The sequence below is a fragment of the Hydra viridissima genome, unplaced genomic scaffold (assembly GCF_058129835.1).
Source record: "Hydra viridissima isolate aposymbiotic clone 2 unplaced genomic scaffold, HvirCarnegie_v1 scaffold_7, whole genome shotgun sequence".
In the NCBI taxonomy this organism is placed as follows: Eukaryota; Metazoa; Cnidaria; class Hydrozoa; order Anthoathecata; family Hydridae; genus Hydra; species Hydra viridissima.
The window spans coordinates 9,441,749-9,457,097 of record NW_028324306.1 but is presented as its reverse complement, the minus strand read 5'-3'; the positions used below and the strand labels follow the sequence as shown (position 1 = coordinate 9,457,097).

Genomic DNA, 15,349 nt, shown 5'->3' with positions numbered 1-15,349 from the left:
CTCCTTCTCCCAGGTTTTAAAGAAATTTTTTTAGAACGAAAAAATAATAGGCGCGGAGGAGGAGTACTCTTTTATTTGAAAGAAAATATTTTCTATAAAGTCAGAAGCGATATGAGTGTTTCTGATACGGATCAAGAGATCTTAACAATTGAACTAATAAACAAAAACTCTAAAAACATTTTAATCAGCTGTTGCTATAGGCCTCCGACTGGAAGAACAGAAAATCTTGGTAAATTTTTGAAATACAATCTAATAGAAAAAGCTAGTCAAGAGAAAAAAAAAAGTTATATTTTGGGTGACTTCAACTTGGATTGTTTTGAGTATAGCGAAAACCAAACTATAAAAACATTTTATAACAATTTATTTGAAATGGGTACCATACCAATAATAGATAGACCGACTAGAATTACAAACCATTCCTCGACTTTAATTAATAATACATTAACCACAGACTATTTTAATAAATCTTTAAAAAAAGGAATTATAAAAACTGATGTTTCTGATCATTTTCCCATATTTTTTTCTATTAAATCAGATTATCAAATAAAAAGCGCGGGGAAAATGACAATAAAAAAGCGAATTGTTAACAACTGTAACTTAAAATTATTCAAAGATCAAATTCTACAGCAAGACTGGAATCACATAAACTTTAATGATAACAAACATGATCTATAACACGTTTTATAAAACTTTCATTAAAATCTATGACGCTAATTTTCCAATATTTGAAATAAATATCAAAGCCAAAGACATATTATCTCCTTGGATAACTAAGGGACTAAAAAAGTCTTCGAAACTAAAGCAAAAGTTGTATAATAAATATTTAAAAACTAAATCCGAAAAACATAAACAAAATTACAAAAACTACAAAAACCTGTTTGAAAAACTCCGAAAATATGCTAAAAAAAATTATTATTCTAATTTAATTTCTCAGCACAAACATAACTTAAAACGCATCTGGGAATTAATGAAGGAAATTACAGGAAAACAAAAGTAAGTTCAACCTCTCTTCCACATGCAATTAAAGTTGGAAATAAAATAACTAATGATATTAATGAAATTGCGACTGAATTTAACAAATTTTTTTCCACTGTAGGAGCGAATTTATCAAACAAAATCCCTTTAACAAATTATAAATTAACAGACGAAATTCAAACGTCAAACTCCTTACATTTTTCAAACCTAACGCTTGAGGAATTCGATATAGCTTTTAGATCATTAAAAAGAAATAAATCAGTAGGACCTGACGGTATACATGGAAATATTGTGATAGACTCTTATGACGTCATGAAAGATATTCTTTACAAAATCTTTAAATCATCCATTAAACAAGGTACTTTCCCAGACTCTCTGAAAATAGCAAAAGTAATTCCTATTTTTAAGTCAGGAGACTCGACCGATGTAACAAATTACAGGCCTATTTCTGTTCTTCCAGTTTTTTCAAAAATATTAGAAAGAATAATGTATAACAGAGTGAACACATACCTAATTACCAATAAACTCCTTTATGAAAATCAGTTCGGTTTTAAAAAAAACAACTCAACCGAACATGCTATTCTTCAATTAACACGTTGTATTAACGAATCTTTTAAAAATCAAAAATTTACACTTGGTGTTTTCATTGACTTGTCAAAAGCTTTTGACACGGTCGATCATAATATTTTGCTTAAAAAACTTGAATGTTATGGCATAGTTGGTAAAACTCTAAGCTGGTTCAAAAGTTATCTCTCCAACCGAAAGCAATTTGTTTTTAGCAAAGATTTCCAAACTCAAACATTAATGAACATAACATATGGTGTCCCACAAGGATCCATACTTGGACCACTTCTTTTCATTATATATATAAATGATCTTAACAAAGCATCCAATTTGAAAACTATAATTTTTGCAGACGACACAAACTTGTTTCAGTCACATGAAAATATAAACATACTTTTTAATAATATGAACAGAGAACTTAAAAAAATTTCATTTTGGTTCAAAAAAAATAGACTATCTTTAAATATTGAAAAAACAAAATGGATACTTTTCCATCCAAACTTTAAAAAACAAATACTGCCTGTAATTATGCCCGACCTTTTTATAGACAATGTCATCCTAAAAAGAGAAAAAGTGACAAAATTTTTAGGAGTTCTTATTGAAGAAAATCTGTCTTGGAAATCACACATCAATAATATTTCTAATAAAGTTGCAAAAAACATTGGAATTCTATACAAATCTAGAGGTATTTTAAACAAAAAGCAATTAACACAATTATATTACTCTTTTATTCATTGTCATATCAATTATGCAAATATTATATGGGGAAGTACACATAAAACTAAACTTAAATCTCTTTATCGGCATCAGAAACACGCAGCTCGCATAATAAATTTTAAAAATCGTTTTTCGAACTCTGAACCGCTTTTTAAAGAAATGGCCACCTTAAATGTTTATCAACTGAATGTATTTAATGTTTTGTGTTTTATGTACAAATGTAAAGAACTTATATCCCCCGATGTTTTTATAAACCTTTACAAAATTAAACCACAAAATAAATATAACCTACGTAATAATAGCATTTTGAAAAAACCTTTTTGCAAAAATAAGCAAGCTCAATTTTGTATATCTTATCGTGGACCTTTTCTATGGAACGAAATAGTACGGCCTAATTTTGTTTTTTCATCTGAACTGACCTATTCCTTTTTCAAGCAATCTATTAAAAAAACAATTTTTTTCAACGAAAAATATTCTTGATTTTTTTTGATTTTTTTAAAAAAATACTTTCAGTTGCTATATACTACACCTTGATTTGTCATGTTTTTATTTTGAGTTTCACTTCTGAAATATGTAGAGTATTAAATTTATGATATATTTATGATATTAGTGATTATATATTCTCGGTATATATTTATTTTATATAGTATATAGATGTTTTTATTGAAGAAGAAAATAGATTTTTGTTAAGGGCTTCGTGATAAGATCATTGCGATCTTCTTGAAGTCCTGGCCTTGTAATATTATAAATCTTAATGTAAATAATATTATACGGCAAATATATATACAAATACAAATTCTACCAGCTACAGCATTTAACTAATAATATATTCTCAAAGATTATCACGGGGGCAAATAGATACTCTCGCCCCCGTCCATAAGTTTTTTTTTGGGGGGGAGTACTGCCCTTGTTGCCCCCGTGGACTCGGCGCCTATGATTATGATTATATATATAAATATTATATTTGTAAAAAGATTAAAATAACTACTCTGACATTTATCTACTTAAAATATATATTCTAAGATGTTTTAAAGTCTCCACGAACGAGAGCGTAAAAAGCGAAAAAATAAAATTATTTTAGGCCGCTGATTTGTTGCATTACCAAAAAGAATACTAATGTTGTAAATGAGGAAATATAAATAGAAACTATTTAGATATAAGATTTAACTTTATTAGTTTCCAGAATAACAGCTACTTAAGAATATATGCAGGATGTCACGAAGACAAACAAGAAGTGGCCTAGGTCTATTACTCCTAGGATCTCAAGTCATGCAAATTGGTGTTCATCATATTCCACCAGTTACTCTCGCTACTTTAGTTTTTAATGTTGCTGTATATCTTCAACTTTTTCCATTTATGTCAGATGTTAAAAAAGCGTGTACAAGCAACTTCAATGTTTTTCATAGGAGAGAATGGCAGAGACTGATATATTCATCTTTCTTTCACTTGGATGACATGCATTTATACTTTAACATGGTATCTTTTATTTGGAAGGGAAGAACATTAGAGCGGCAAATGAAGGGGCGTAAATTCTTTATTTTGTTAGCTTGCTTTTCAATTTTAACACAGGTTGTTATGTTGGGATTAAATTCAATGTTATCTATTGTTTTTTCTAATGACACTTATCTACATAATTGTGCTGCAGGATTCTCCGCTGTTATATTTTCATTAAAAGTTTTAACTACTCACTACTCCAGTGATAATGTGACAGTAATGGGTTTGCCAATTGTTGTGCCTTCTCGATATGCATGCTGGGTGGAGTTAATCTTGATTCAGATAATGGTGCCTAATGTTTCATTTACAGGTCACTTGGCTGGCATTTTGGTAGGATTGATGTATGTTTATGGTCCACTCAAACATATTGTAAAAGGATTTAATAAAATTCTTAAAGGTATTTTTTTTCCAGTTCAAATGTTCTTATGATTATTTAAAAAAATCAAAGTTGTTAAATAGTATGCTATATTTAATATTTTATACTAATTATAAAGTGTAAATCTAACATTGGGTCATTCCATGCCAAATGGACCAAAATTTTAGGATTTCAACATGGACCCCCTCAGATTTTGATGAAACTTAGTGGGTTTGTTAATATCAATAAGAAAAGCAAATTCTGAAAATTTCAGCATAAAATCTTTTGTGGTTCATAAGGTACAGTCGTTTGAAATTTCGGATTTTTCCAAAAATAAAAACTTCAGTGGCAAAAACATGTTTTCTTCATATTTTGAAGCTCTATATTTTTAAAACAAAATTTCAGAAAACCTTCTAGTTTTTTTTTTATTGTAAACAACTCTTGACTTACTTTAATAAAACTTTGAGATTGAATTCTCAAATGTCACATTTTTTCCAAAAAAGATTATGGAAGCGATTCATGTCAACATAAAGATAATGATTTTAATGAGACTAACATTTTAAAAGAAAACTTTAATTCAAGCATTAATATCCTTGGTTGTTCACCTTTAAAACTAGTAGCTCATAAAGACAGGGTCAGCTATGCAAAAAGAAAAATGAAGTTTGTAAATAAAAAAATGTTGGCATGGAATGACTTTATTCTATCATTAACTTTGTTGTTATATGCTTTAAAATATTTTAGGAAAATACTTAACCCAAGGTTATCAACAATCGTATGAATTTAGAAGTACTCCTACAGGTTTAAGTTTTATTTTGAATACTCATAATATTTTGATGAGTGTTTATATATAACATGTTAGTCAGGTTTGTTCTTTTGGAGTTTGAAATAAGAAAAGCATACAATATTTAGCCACATGTTGTTACTCTGTATTTTTCTCAGAAATACAGAGAAGTGCAGAGGCAAATTAATGTCTCATTACTTTCTCATTTTATTATGAGTCTTTAATCTTTGCTATTTATTTTATGACAAATTTTTTTTTTTTATGGTTTTATATCATTTTAGTCTATAAGTTAAATTTTTTTTATTGTCCTAGTTATTAGGGTGGTCCCTAATAACTAGGACAATAAAATTTTTAACAATGGTTGTGGCGCTTTCCCATTTAGTTCCTATAACTATAAATGTAGTTCAGGCCAAATGCATTTAAATTTAGGCATAGTCAAGTGAAGTTTTTATTTAAATCATATAGGAGCATTGCTAGATAGCTATGCAACATTTGATTTAAATGAAAAAAACTCCTTAATTTTTACAAATTGCTAAGTTCTGTTTTGTTAACCAGTATACAAACTAAATTTAAGCACTAAATCCAACACATGTTAAATTGTTGTTTATTTTTTGTGTACAATTGCAAATTGAATTCCAACACATGAAAATCAATTCATAGCTCCAAGAGTTTTTTATCACGCTTAATGGATGACAAAACCTTGTTAAAATTATGATTGTTTCAAAGACATTTTAATCTTACAATAAAAGAAGAAACAAATCTTAGGAATGTTTGTCTTTTTACTGACTCTATATGAGAGCATTGTTTACAGCCCTTCAAGCTACTTTGTTAAGCAGTTATTTAAGATTTTTGCAGGAGTTAAATATGAGAAATACAATGTAAGTTTGAGAATTAGAGTTAAGAGTAAAATGTTTTTCACCCAATGACAATGTTTTTCTAGTGTTCATATGTAAAAAAATATCAGGCTTTATATTTTTTGATCAAGATGTTGTGACCAAAACTAAGTGAGAGCTCTTTGTGATGAAGGTGCCAATGGTTTACTATAATACAGGTCCAGAACTGTTAGTACCACTTCTGTCAAATTTCTTGAGTCTGATCTTGAAACTTGAAGATCATTTTAAAGAGGTCTGTAACATGATGAGCAATTAGAAATAGAAAGTTATAATGTACAGAGAGGCTACGATTCAAAAGTTTCATTCACTGATTACAAGGAAAGAACATTAGCAACAAAAACAACATTTGCTTCAGGTTTTTCAGCGTTGCAAGTTCCCAAGTGAAAGAGAACTGAAGTTGTCTTTTAGCACTGCAGCTGTAGAAAATAGATAAATCAAAAGTATAGTTCTGTATAGATAAATAAAACTGTCACAAATTCCTTTAAAAGGTAAAATAAGTTTAGTTTGTTATAAATTTTCTGTTATTTAAAGTTCTGATTATGACTGAATAATCAATTAGTGATCAATTTAAAATTTTGAAAATTGAATATTAACTGATATTCAGTCTCTTGCTAGAGTTTGTGGCTGTTAAATACTAGCCACAAATTCTAACAAGAGACTGTTATCACAAAATCTAGTAAGAAACAGTACTAAATAGCAAACAAACACAGTGCAAATAATTTTTAATAACTAGTTTAGTTGCTAGTCCTAGGTTTCAGTGCTGCTCACAAAGCACAGTACAATATGAAATGTTAAAAGTAACAAAGCATCAACATAGTTTAAAAGTCTAAAGCCTATAAATTCGAACTACCCCTACAAATAAATCAATCTTAATTTAATCTTCAATATGAATAGAAACAAAATGTTTTTACATGAATAGGAACAAAATGGGAGGTAATCATCAAGAAAAAAAATTATTTTGATTTATGCATTTTAGGATCCAGAAGTCCCTGTAAAATTATATTTCAATCAAATGTCCTCAAAAAAGTGTTTTTTTTTTCACATAATTGTTTGTAAAATTACAAAACCACTATTAGCCAGAAAAACTTCCAGGTTTTACATCATATTTGACGTATATGGTTCAATAAAAATGTTTTGAAAATCTGATTAGCAAGCTAAGATAAAAACTGTTTTAAATATATGTAAAAAAGAGTTAAACATATATATATATATATATATATATATATATATATATATATATATATATATATATATATATATATATATATATATATATATAAAAGGTAGGTCGGTTTTACCATATTTTTTGAATATCAAACTGCTATTACTGTAGCTAGGGTATAATAACAGCTCCACAGACTTTTAGGAATGCTGCATTAAAAATGGCTTGCGGATTTGCATTAAAGTCTTCAGTTATGAACTTATTTTGTTAAGTTGGTTAAATATTTTGAGTTTCAATCTTTGAAATTTTAAATTCCAAACAAGTTAATTCGTTTCAAAAATCTCATTTTAGATATATAATGCAACCAATAAAATGTTTGTGTTACATTTGGCAATTATAAAATAAATCTTTATTTGGCGGTTATAAGATAAATAAACAGATGAATAAACAGATAAAATAGTAAACATAAAAGCTTCAACAAAAATTCTAAATATTCTTAACAATACAAAAATGTCAAAAGTTATAGTTACACCTATTACACGAAAAAATGTGAAAAGAAGTATGGTGGTGGTCCATGTGAATTATTAATGACGAATCCAAGTACTTACAGGTTATTCAATACTACTATTATCTTATTCAAGTAAAGCCAACTGCAGATGTCATAGATGTAACTGAGCAAAACAAAAATAAATTATAATCAATTTTTGCTATGGTGAATCCTAATCTAACAACTGTCAAATTGCTAGAAAAATAAAAGATCTCATTCTAGTGAAAAAATATTAACTGCAAGCATGGTAGAGCAACTACTAAACAAAATCTAGGTACAAATTTGGATAAGGTGTTGGATATTACTGCTTGTTCTTGCTCATTGGATTCAATAGTGCAAATTGCTCAGAAAATCGTATTGTACAGTGAGTCCAAAAATTATTGGCCCACCCTTACATAGCTACTTTATGTTTGCGTCATAAAAGAATTATAGGAGGAAATTACTAAGTATATCATTGTGTGGTCTGCTATCATTAGCATATGTACTACTAATTTCAGCTTTTCAATGACTTTTGTTCTTTTTTTATTGACAAAACAGTATAAGTTTGTCAAACATCACATACAAAAAGTTAATGCCTCAGAAGAAAGAAAAGAAAAGAATTTCCCTGAAAAGTTCTAAAATTTCCTTAATTTTTTCAGAATCTAAACATATCTAGAACCATTAATCATAGTATAAATACTTGTACATTTCTTGACTATATAACAATCAAATAAAATGGCGCCTAAAAATAAAGAACATAATAATAATCTATGAACTTTAGTAATTCAGCATCATCAAAACAGTGACTCTCAACGGGAAATTGCTGCTAAGACATTACTTCCGTCGAAAAAGAAAAACATTGAATCAATAGTACAAAAAGTGAAGTCTGATCGAAGTAAATCTGCAAATGTTGGAAAGATCGAAGACTGAACTAGGAATATCACTACACGTTAATACTATTCCAAAAAGCCTTAATGAAGCTGGGCTTTTCGGTTGTTTAGCACGAAAGAAACTATTAGCCAATAAGATCAATCAAGGTAAACATTTGAAGTTGTCCAAAACAATGTTGAACAAGTCAATTAAGGTTTGGGAAACTGTCATTTGGTCCAATTAATTAAAATTTAATCTGTTCTGGTCTGATGGGAAAGTAATGGTATGAAGAACACCCAAGAAAGAATTCGATCCACTGGTCAGATTTGTTTGACCTCACTGCTCTAGACGTTACGGAACCTCCTATTACGCAACATTTTACAATTCAAGATATTCAATACTTCATAGAGAATTCTGTTAAGCCAACTATTCCAGACTTCCCATCTCCATTCCAGACTCCCTGAGTGTAGAGCGAACTGTTAAACTACTATCGGAAACATCCGGGTTACGTTTTACAGGTTTGAAAATTGATACTGCTGAATCTTGACAAAATTGCTTGGGAGAAAGATGCGTTAAACAAAAATTTCTCAAAAGGATATTGTTCCCAATCCTATCCATGATATTTTTTAATCCAAAAAAAGTTACTAATTTTTAGATAAGCAGCTTAGTTTTAGAATGACTGATGGTAAAAATAGCGTATATAAAACTTGTAAACATATTCTCACTATTGAAAATATTAATTTTCGCTTACTGTGGTGTGTGTCTATATATATATATATATATATATATATATATATATATATATATATATATATATATATATATATATATATATATATATATATATATATATATATATATATATATATATATATATATATATAGACACACACCACACACAAACTTCAGTTTCTAGGTTTAAATTAATATTCTAATTTCTTGCCAAAGATCTAAGTTAAGATAAAAGTTAACTATGCAGCTACTATACACAAAGATGATAAATTATTTATGATTACTTAAGAACGTTTAAGTTTGCAATAGGACTCCTTCCTCTTGTTTTTATTTTAAAGCCAGGTTTTAAGTCGTGTCAATCAAGTAAAACCTTGATTCCTAATTTAATATTAGTTTAATGTGTAAATAATCATTGAAAATATTTTTAAAATCGAAATCGCATGTTAGAAGTGATCTTTTTAAAATCTTTGATGCTTCAAGATGTCAAGACATCAAGAAAATTGGTCAAAAATCATCTTAGTAAAAAGTTGTAATTAAAGTTATAAAGGAGGATAGTGCTTATTGAGATAATCATAGTCATGATTTTGTGTGTGTAGTTTAAAATAATTCATCTTGTATTAAATTTAAATTAATTTTAGATTTAATTTTTAGGTAATAATGAAGATGAAGACCTTCAACGAGCAATACGAAATAGCTTACAAGATCGTAACTTTCATAGAACTTCCTCATTTCATTCTACTATTAATTCTCAATATCAAAGTCCGCCTCCATATGGATGGAATTTAGGATACTCATCTAGTACACAACCTACTGCCCCATCAAGCTTTAAAGACTTTAATGACAGTGATAGTTTGGCGCCTTACCCACCAAATGAGCATGGCTTTACCGAAGCTTTTTTGCCATATCCTATACAAAACAGTTTTCAACAAAATGACTTTTCGTCAGGCTCATTCACAACTGATACTGATACAAGTTCTTCAAACATAAATGTGAGATTTGCTAGATTAAAAAAATTTGAGAAACGTAAATATTAAAAATGATTTTTAAAAATATTTATCGGGATATTTTTTGGCTTTAATTAAAAAATATAAATCTTATTGGCTAAAAGAGGACAATCTAATAAAATTCTACCGATTACCTTTCAGTGTACATCACCGTAGAAATAGTAGCGGTCCTGAAAATGAAATAATAGACAAGTTAATTAAATGCACAGTTGTGAAATTTAACACCTATTAATTATAGATACGGCAAAGTTACAAATAAAATTAAAATAAAATTTTACGAACAAAAATACAAATAATTAAAATGAAAAAGTTGAATAGTAAAGGTAATACTTAGCTATTGGACTACCATTTTTTATTATTTTTAGATCTATGTTACAAAGCAACATTAAATATGTTTAGTTATTATGTTATATGTAATTTTATCTTTTTTTTTTTTTTTTTTTTTTTTTTTTTAATTTCGTGTCTAATAATTATGACATTTTCTAACTGCTAACGAAAAACAATAACAGTAACTATTTGATAATAATAAAAAAAATAGTTTACTATTTCAAGTAGTGAACAGAAACTTTCAACTTCGGTATTAGTTTCAGCTGAAACCAAAATATCTGTTTTGGCGACATTCTACTTATTCGGTTTTGGCTGAAATTTCGGTTCAAGCTATTCAAATTATTTCAAACTATTATTTTTTTAAGTTTAGATTTTTTAATTTAGTGTCATGATGATTTTTTTAATTACAATTATATTTTAATTTGGGGGAAAGGGGGGGCGTAATCAGTTTTTAATTATAACAGTTCTTCGCGTTGGTTCGACAAGGTTCTAACTGATCCGCGAAGAGTTTTGAGTAAATCAATTTTAAAAATTGTTACCATCAAAAATTATTAAAATCCATCAATATTTTTTACTCATGATAACATAAGCAATTGCTATAAGTATTACTATTTTTTATTAAAAAATGTTTCACTCTTCATAGAAAAATGAATACCCCCAAAATGCAGTTAGAACCTTGTCATAGTGAAATAATCATATTCTCACTATAAAAAGGTTCTAACTGCTGTTCAACGGTAGTTAGAAACATGTTAGTTATTTTGAAATTTTATGACTGAAGCAGTTACTTTAAATTTTGTAACTGAAACAATAATATAATAAAAAGCTATTTTTTATAAATTAGATTGTTTCAGTCACAAAACAAGGTTACAACATTTTGTTTACTCATTTTTTTTTTTTTTTGTACTACATTTTTTGGTACATTTTAAAATCATTACATTAAGTACAACCTTAAAGGTTTTTCACGTTTATTTTATAGGTGAAAAACAACTCGATAGTAATCTCTGTCCTCGAGAGGCATAAACGGAAATGCAGCTTTTATATCTTTTTTTTTTAAGTCTGGAAGTTCCTTTGTACAATTTTGAATCTTTGGTTTTACATTCAAAACAGTGAAAGTTGATGGACTTGTTGCTACATTCTTTCTATTAGTTTTTTCATCAAACTTGACATTCGCACAGTTCATAGGTCAATTGCGATCATGGTTAGATTTAAAATGTATAATGTGAGATATTTAAACAAATATTAGAACAGCAACGTTAGAAAAAGGAACTGAATTGTAATTAATTAGCTTTGCTGTTACTGAATAATCCTTGAAGTCATGTGGTTTCATTTGAATGATACGACAAGGATTTTTTCTGTTAACTTGTTTCAACATCCTTATCAATCCAATTGGACTATAAAAATCAGTTTTCCTCATGAGCTTTTCAACTTCCCTATGGGCATGATCCACCTCTTGGGCGCATGAATGACCTGAAGGGAATATTTCATAGTGATTGAGTTAATGTTAGGATAGTCTCTTAAAAAATCTAATACAGCATTTGATAATATACTATTCTGACTTTGAGGAACGCAGGAGTTACACCAAGTAATTAAGTCACTTACGTCGTTTTCCTCTGCCACATCACCTTTAAAAATTTTGCAAAAGGCACTGGCAAGATCATTGCCGCTTCATCCCGCCATTGATTCAGTCCATAATGCACAGTGCACTTTTTGGTTGTTGAAAAATAAGCTGTCAAATTATACACGCTTAGCTTTCTCAGATAAAAAAGGAACTAATTTTTGCGTGCGGAGTCAATATAACATTTTGAAGGTCAAAAAGTAAAACCGGAACATTTTTATCTTTTTTTTCTTTAGCACATATATCTCTCTTTGTTTTTAAAAAAAAACTTGATGTCTTTCAAAGTCTTCTCTCAACTTTTCAGACATAGTATCAGTGTTTTCAGCAACTTTAAACTTCACAAAGGTCGCATCTATCCTTTTTGAGAATGTGAAAACCAAGATTGAATTCGGTGGAGAAAATATGGTAGTACATAGATTTTTTTACTGGCTCAACATTTTCGTTTATACATTTCTCTTTGTAAAGATTATACATTTTTGAAATATCAAGGTGTGACTCAAGGTATTCTCTATTGGTACTTACACGACAATGTGACTCAACTGTTGGAAAAGATTTTATGTGATCCCTAGCTGAGTTGGTGTACTTTTTGGTACACTGTGCGGTGTACGTTTGCCTTTCATGATTTTACCTCGTAGATCTTGTGCAGGAGTATTTGTTTTAACATATTTGATGTTGTGAGCTGTGTAAACTAGCTTTTGTGAAATTGACTGTGTAGTTAGATAAAATGTTTTTCAAACACTGACTTTTTCTTCTTTTACATGAAAAAAAATATCTTTTGGTGTAATTCCTTTTTGAAAAAAAATTGTTTTTCAGCGTGTCATCAGTTTTTATTTGCATTTTCACTACAATTGTTTTCCTCGTGGTTTCTCTTTTAAATACGCAGACTGGTTTTTATTACTGCTACAAAAACGTTTTATTACAAGTTGTTTAAATTTTAATACTACTGATATTTTTTATTTAACAAGTTAAAATAAGCTACTTTGTAAGATCAACGTTCCAAAGTGCACATATATCGACTAACCGTTGTAGATAAGTAAAGAAAAATGAAGTATTGACTTTTTATGGTAGGCACTAGAAAATATGGTTAGATCGACTAACTATGATTATAACTATGAATAAATCATTGTAGCTACGGACATTTCTTTGTAAAATGTTGTAATAAACAAATCAGGTCTATCATTTTCCTGCTAAACTTAACGAAAGACAGAAAGATACCTAGTTTTCAAAGTCAAATTTTTACTGGTAAATGCAAATTTGTTTTTAACCTTATATTGCATGAATTTAAAAAAACTTAAAAGAAAAAATATATTGCCTGGAATTACAATAATCTTTGATCTCTTTGTTTTTCCTCAAAGTTTCACCGGCTTTCATTAGATCATAAGCTAGTTTTAACTCGAATGATTTCAATTGATAAATTTCTTTTTTTGAAGCATTTTTTTTTTCATATCACGGACAGTACATGATCCAAGCTTTTGACAATTATCATATCTAAATTATGCCAAACAAGTTTATGGTACCAATCCAACAAGTCTACCCCACTCAAACTTGTTGTATGTTGAGTACAATAGAAGAGTGCTTTACATTTACATTTGATTTATTCTTGCAATCCCAATTTTTTAGTGTTTATATTTTATCAGATCAATCATCCCAAACTTTTTTTTCTGTGTTGAAATAAAGTCTTTATCCCTATTAATGTATAAATCGCTACTTTCTATAAATTTTAGATTTAACTCTTCATCAAAACCAATGCAGAAGTCATTACCATCTGAAATTTATGGATATTATATTTGATTGAAAATTTTATTCGAGCATGATGAAGTTTTGACTTAGGAAAGCCTCCATAAAAGTATTTAACATTCATCTAAATAAAATATGCGTAAAAGATTCCTTGCGTGAAAATTGTCTGTAAAGTACGGACAAATGTCCGTGAATTACGAGCGCATTATTAACAGCGCATCAACAATTGTGCATCATTTTTTTAACATTAAATACTACGAACATTTAGTGGCTCACGAGCGTCTGTCAATTACGTTGCTAACTTGGTTAGAAAAACAGCCCCGAGAATGACATTGCATAAGATATGTTAGACAGTTGATGAAATTTAAAGGTGATAAAACAAGCGCCGCCGCATGCTTTAAAAGACGATATATTAAAATTTTGTCTTTTGAAGTAAATATACCATCATTTTAAAAATACCAATTGTAAGGGTCATAATACTTGGGCTGTACTAAATCGCTTTTGTTTCAAGAAATGATATTACTTTTTTATTTTAAATTGTAGGGCAAAGTAATGGCCGGGTCTTATTAAGGAGCAAAATTTGGGTCAGCTTTTGTTACATTTATTTATTTGGCGGGACATTTACCTAGTTGATAAATATTGTTTCGTGTTTCTTTGATATATCTATGTTTTATTTGAGATTTTGTAAATTTTTCTGTTAGTCTTGATTTTTTAGAAATCTTATTTTTGTCAAGGTTAATAGAAGTAAATATTTTATACCGGCGCACAATGGGACGAAATCCTGATTTTGTGGCCAAAATTCCCAAATTACCTACATAAGGGTTTTCGAGGTCGCTGATTACGAATCTGAGGTCAGATTTAAAAAATTCAAAATGGCGGCTCCAATATGGCGGCCAAAACTGTTCATACGTTGAAAATACGAAATCTCATGTAGTTTGGTTTTCGAGGTCATTGCTAATGATTCAGGAGATAAGTTAGAGCAAAAACATTGCAAAATTATTTTCAAATTTATACTATTAATAAAAAAACAGAAATTTGCAATTTTAATTTTATTATTTTTTTTAAATTGGTAAAAGATTAAGTCACATATATGTAAAAAATTGTTTCTTTAATCCTGGTAACAAAAATCACGTATGTCATATTCATCAATGTTCGAATCATTCGATTCGGAATCTGATGTTGAACCACTTGTATCTGAATCGAAATCGTTCCTTGTCTCTTGTCTGGTGACTTCAGGTTGTTTTAACAATTGTATAGCTTCTTGATGTAGAGATTTTACCGGTCTCTGGGGCAATTTCCTGATGCTCGAGAGAAATGGATCTGATGTTAATAAGAGCCTATTAAAAATGTCTCTCATATTCAATTCTCTTGAGCATTTTCTTGAATGATGTAATCTGAAGTTTTTAATGTCCTTATTGCGTGACTCTTGGGCATCTTCAGAAAGTTGTCCAATCGGTAAAAGGGCATATTTACAATTTCTGCTCCATGGATCAGCAATTTATGTACAGATGTAGGCATGTAATACCACGGATATAAAGCAACAAATAAATGGGCGGTATTTACACAATAGCCTTTGAATGTTTCATTATCTATATCA

The 15,349-nt window shown here is 28.9% G+C and overlaps 1 protein-coding gene across 1 annotated transcript; it reads left to right on the top strand.

Moving 5' to 3' along the window:
* The first annotated feature begins 3,333 nt into the window (after positions 1–3,333).
* Positions 3,334–12,755, top strand: LOC145184307 (rhomboid-related protein 4-like). The gene is made up of 4 exons (XM_090093785.1): positions 3,334–4,147; positions 4,847–4,903; positions 9,721–10,058; positions 11,377–12,755. The coding sequence occupies exons 1-4, from the start codon at positions 3,469–3,471 to the stop codon at positions 11,452–11,454; spliced, it is 1,152 nt and encodes a 383-aa protein (XP_089949911.1). The 5' UTR covers positions 3,334–3,468; the 3' UTR covers positions 11,455–12,755.
* The last annotated feature ends 2,594 nt before the right edge of the window (positions 12,756–15,349 follow it).

Bases quoted from the DNA above. Each gene is read 5' to 3' on its own strand.
- LOC145184307 (XM_090093785.1), top strand. From the start codon at position 3,469: ATGTCACGAAGACAAACAAGAAGTGGCCTAGGTCTATTACTCCTAGGA. The intron at 4,148-4,846 runs GTATTTTTTTTC...AAAATATTTTAG, and splicing joins ATTTAATAAAATTCTTAAAG to GAAAATACTTAACCCAAGGT. The intron at 10,059-11,376 runs GTGAGATTTGCT...TTTATTTTATAG, and splicing joins CAAGTTCTTCAAACATAAAT to GTGAAAAACAACTCGATAGT.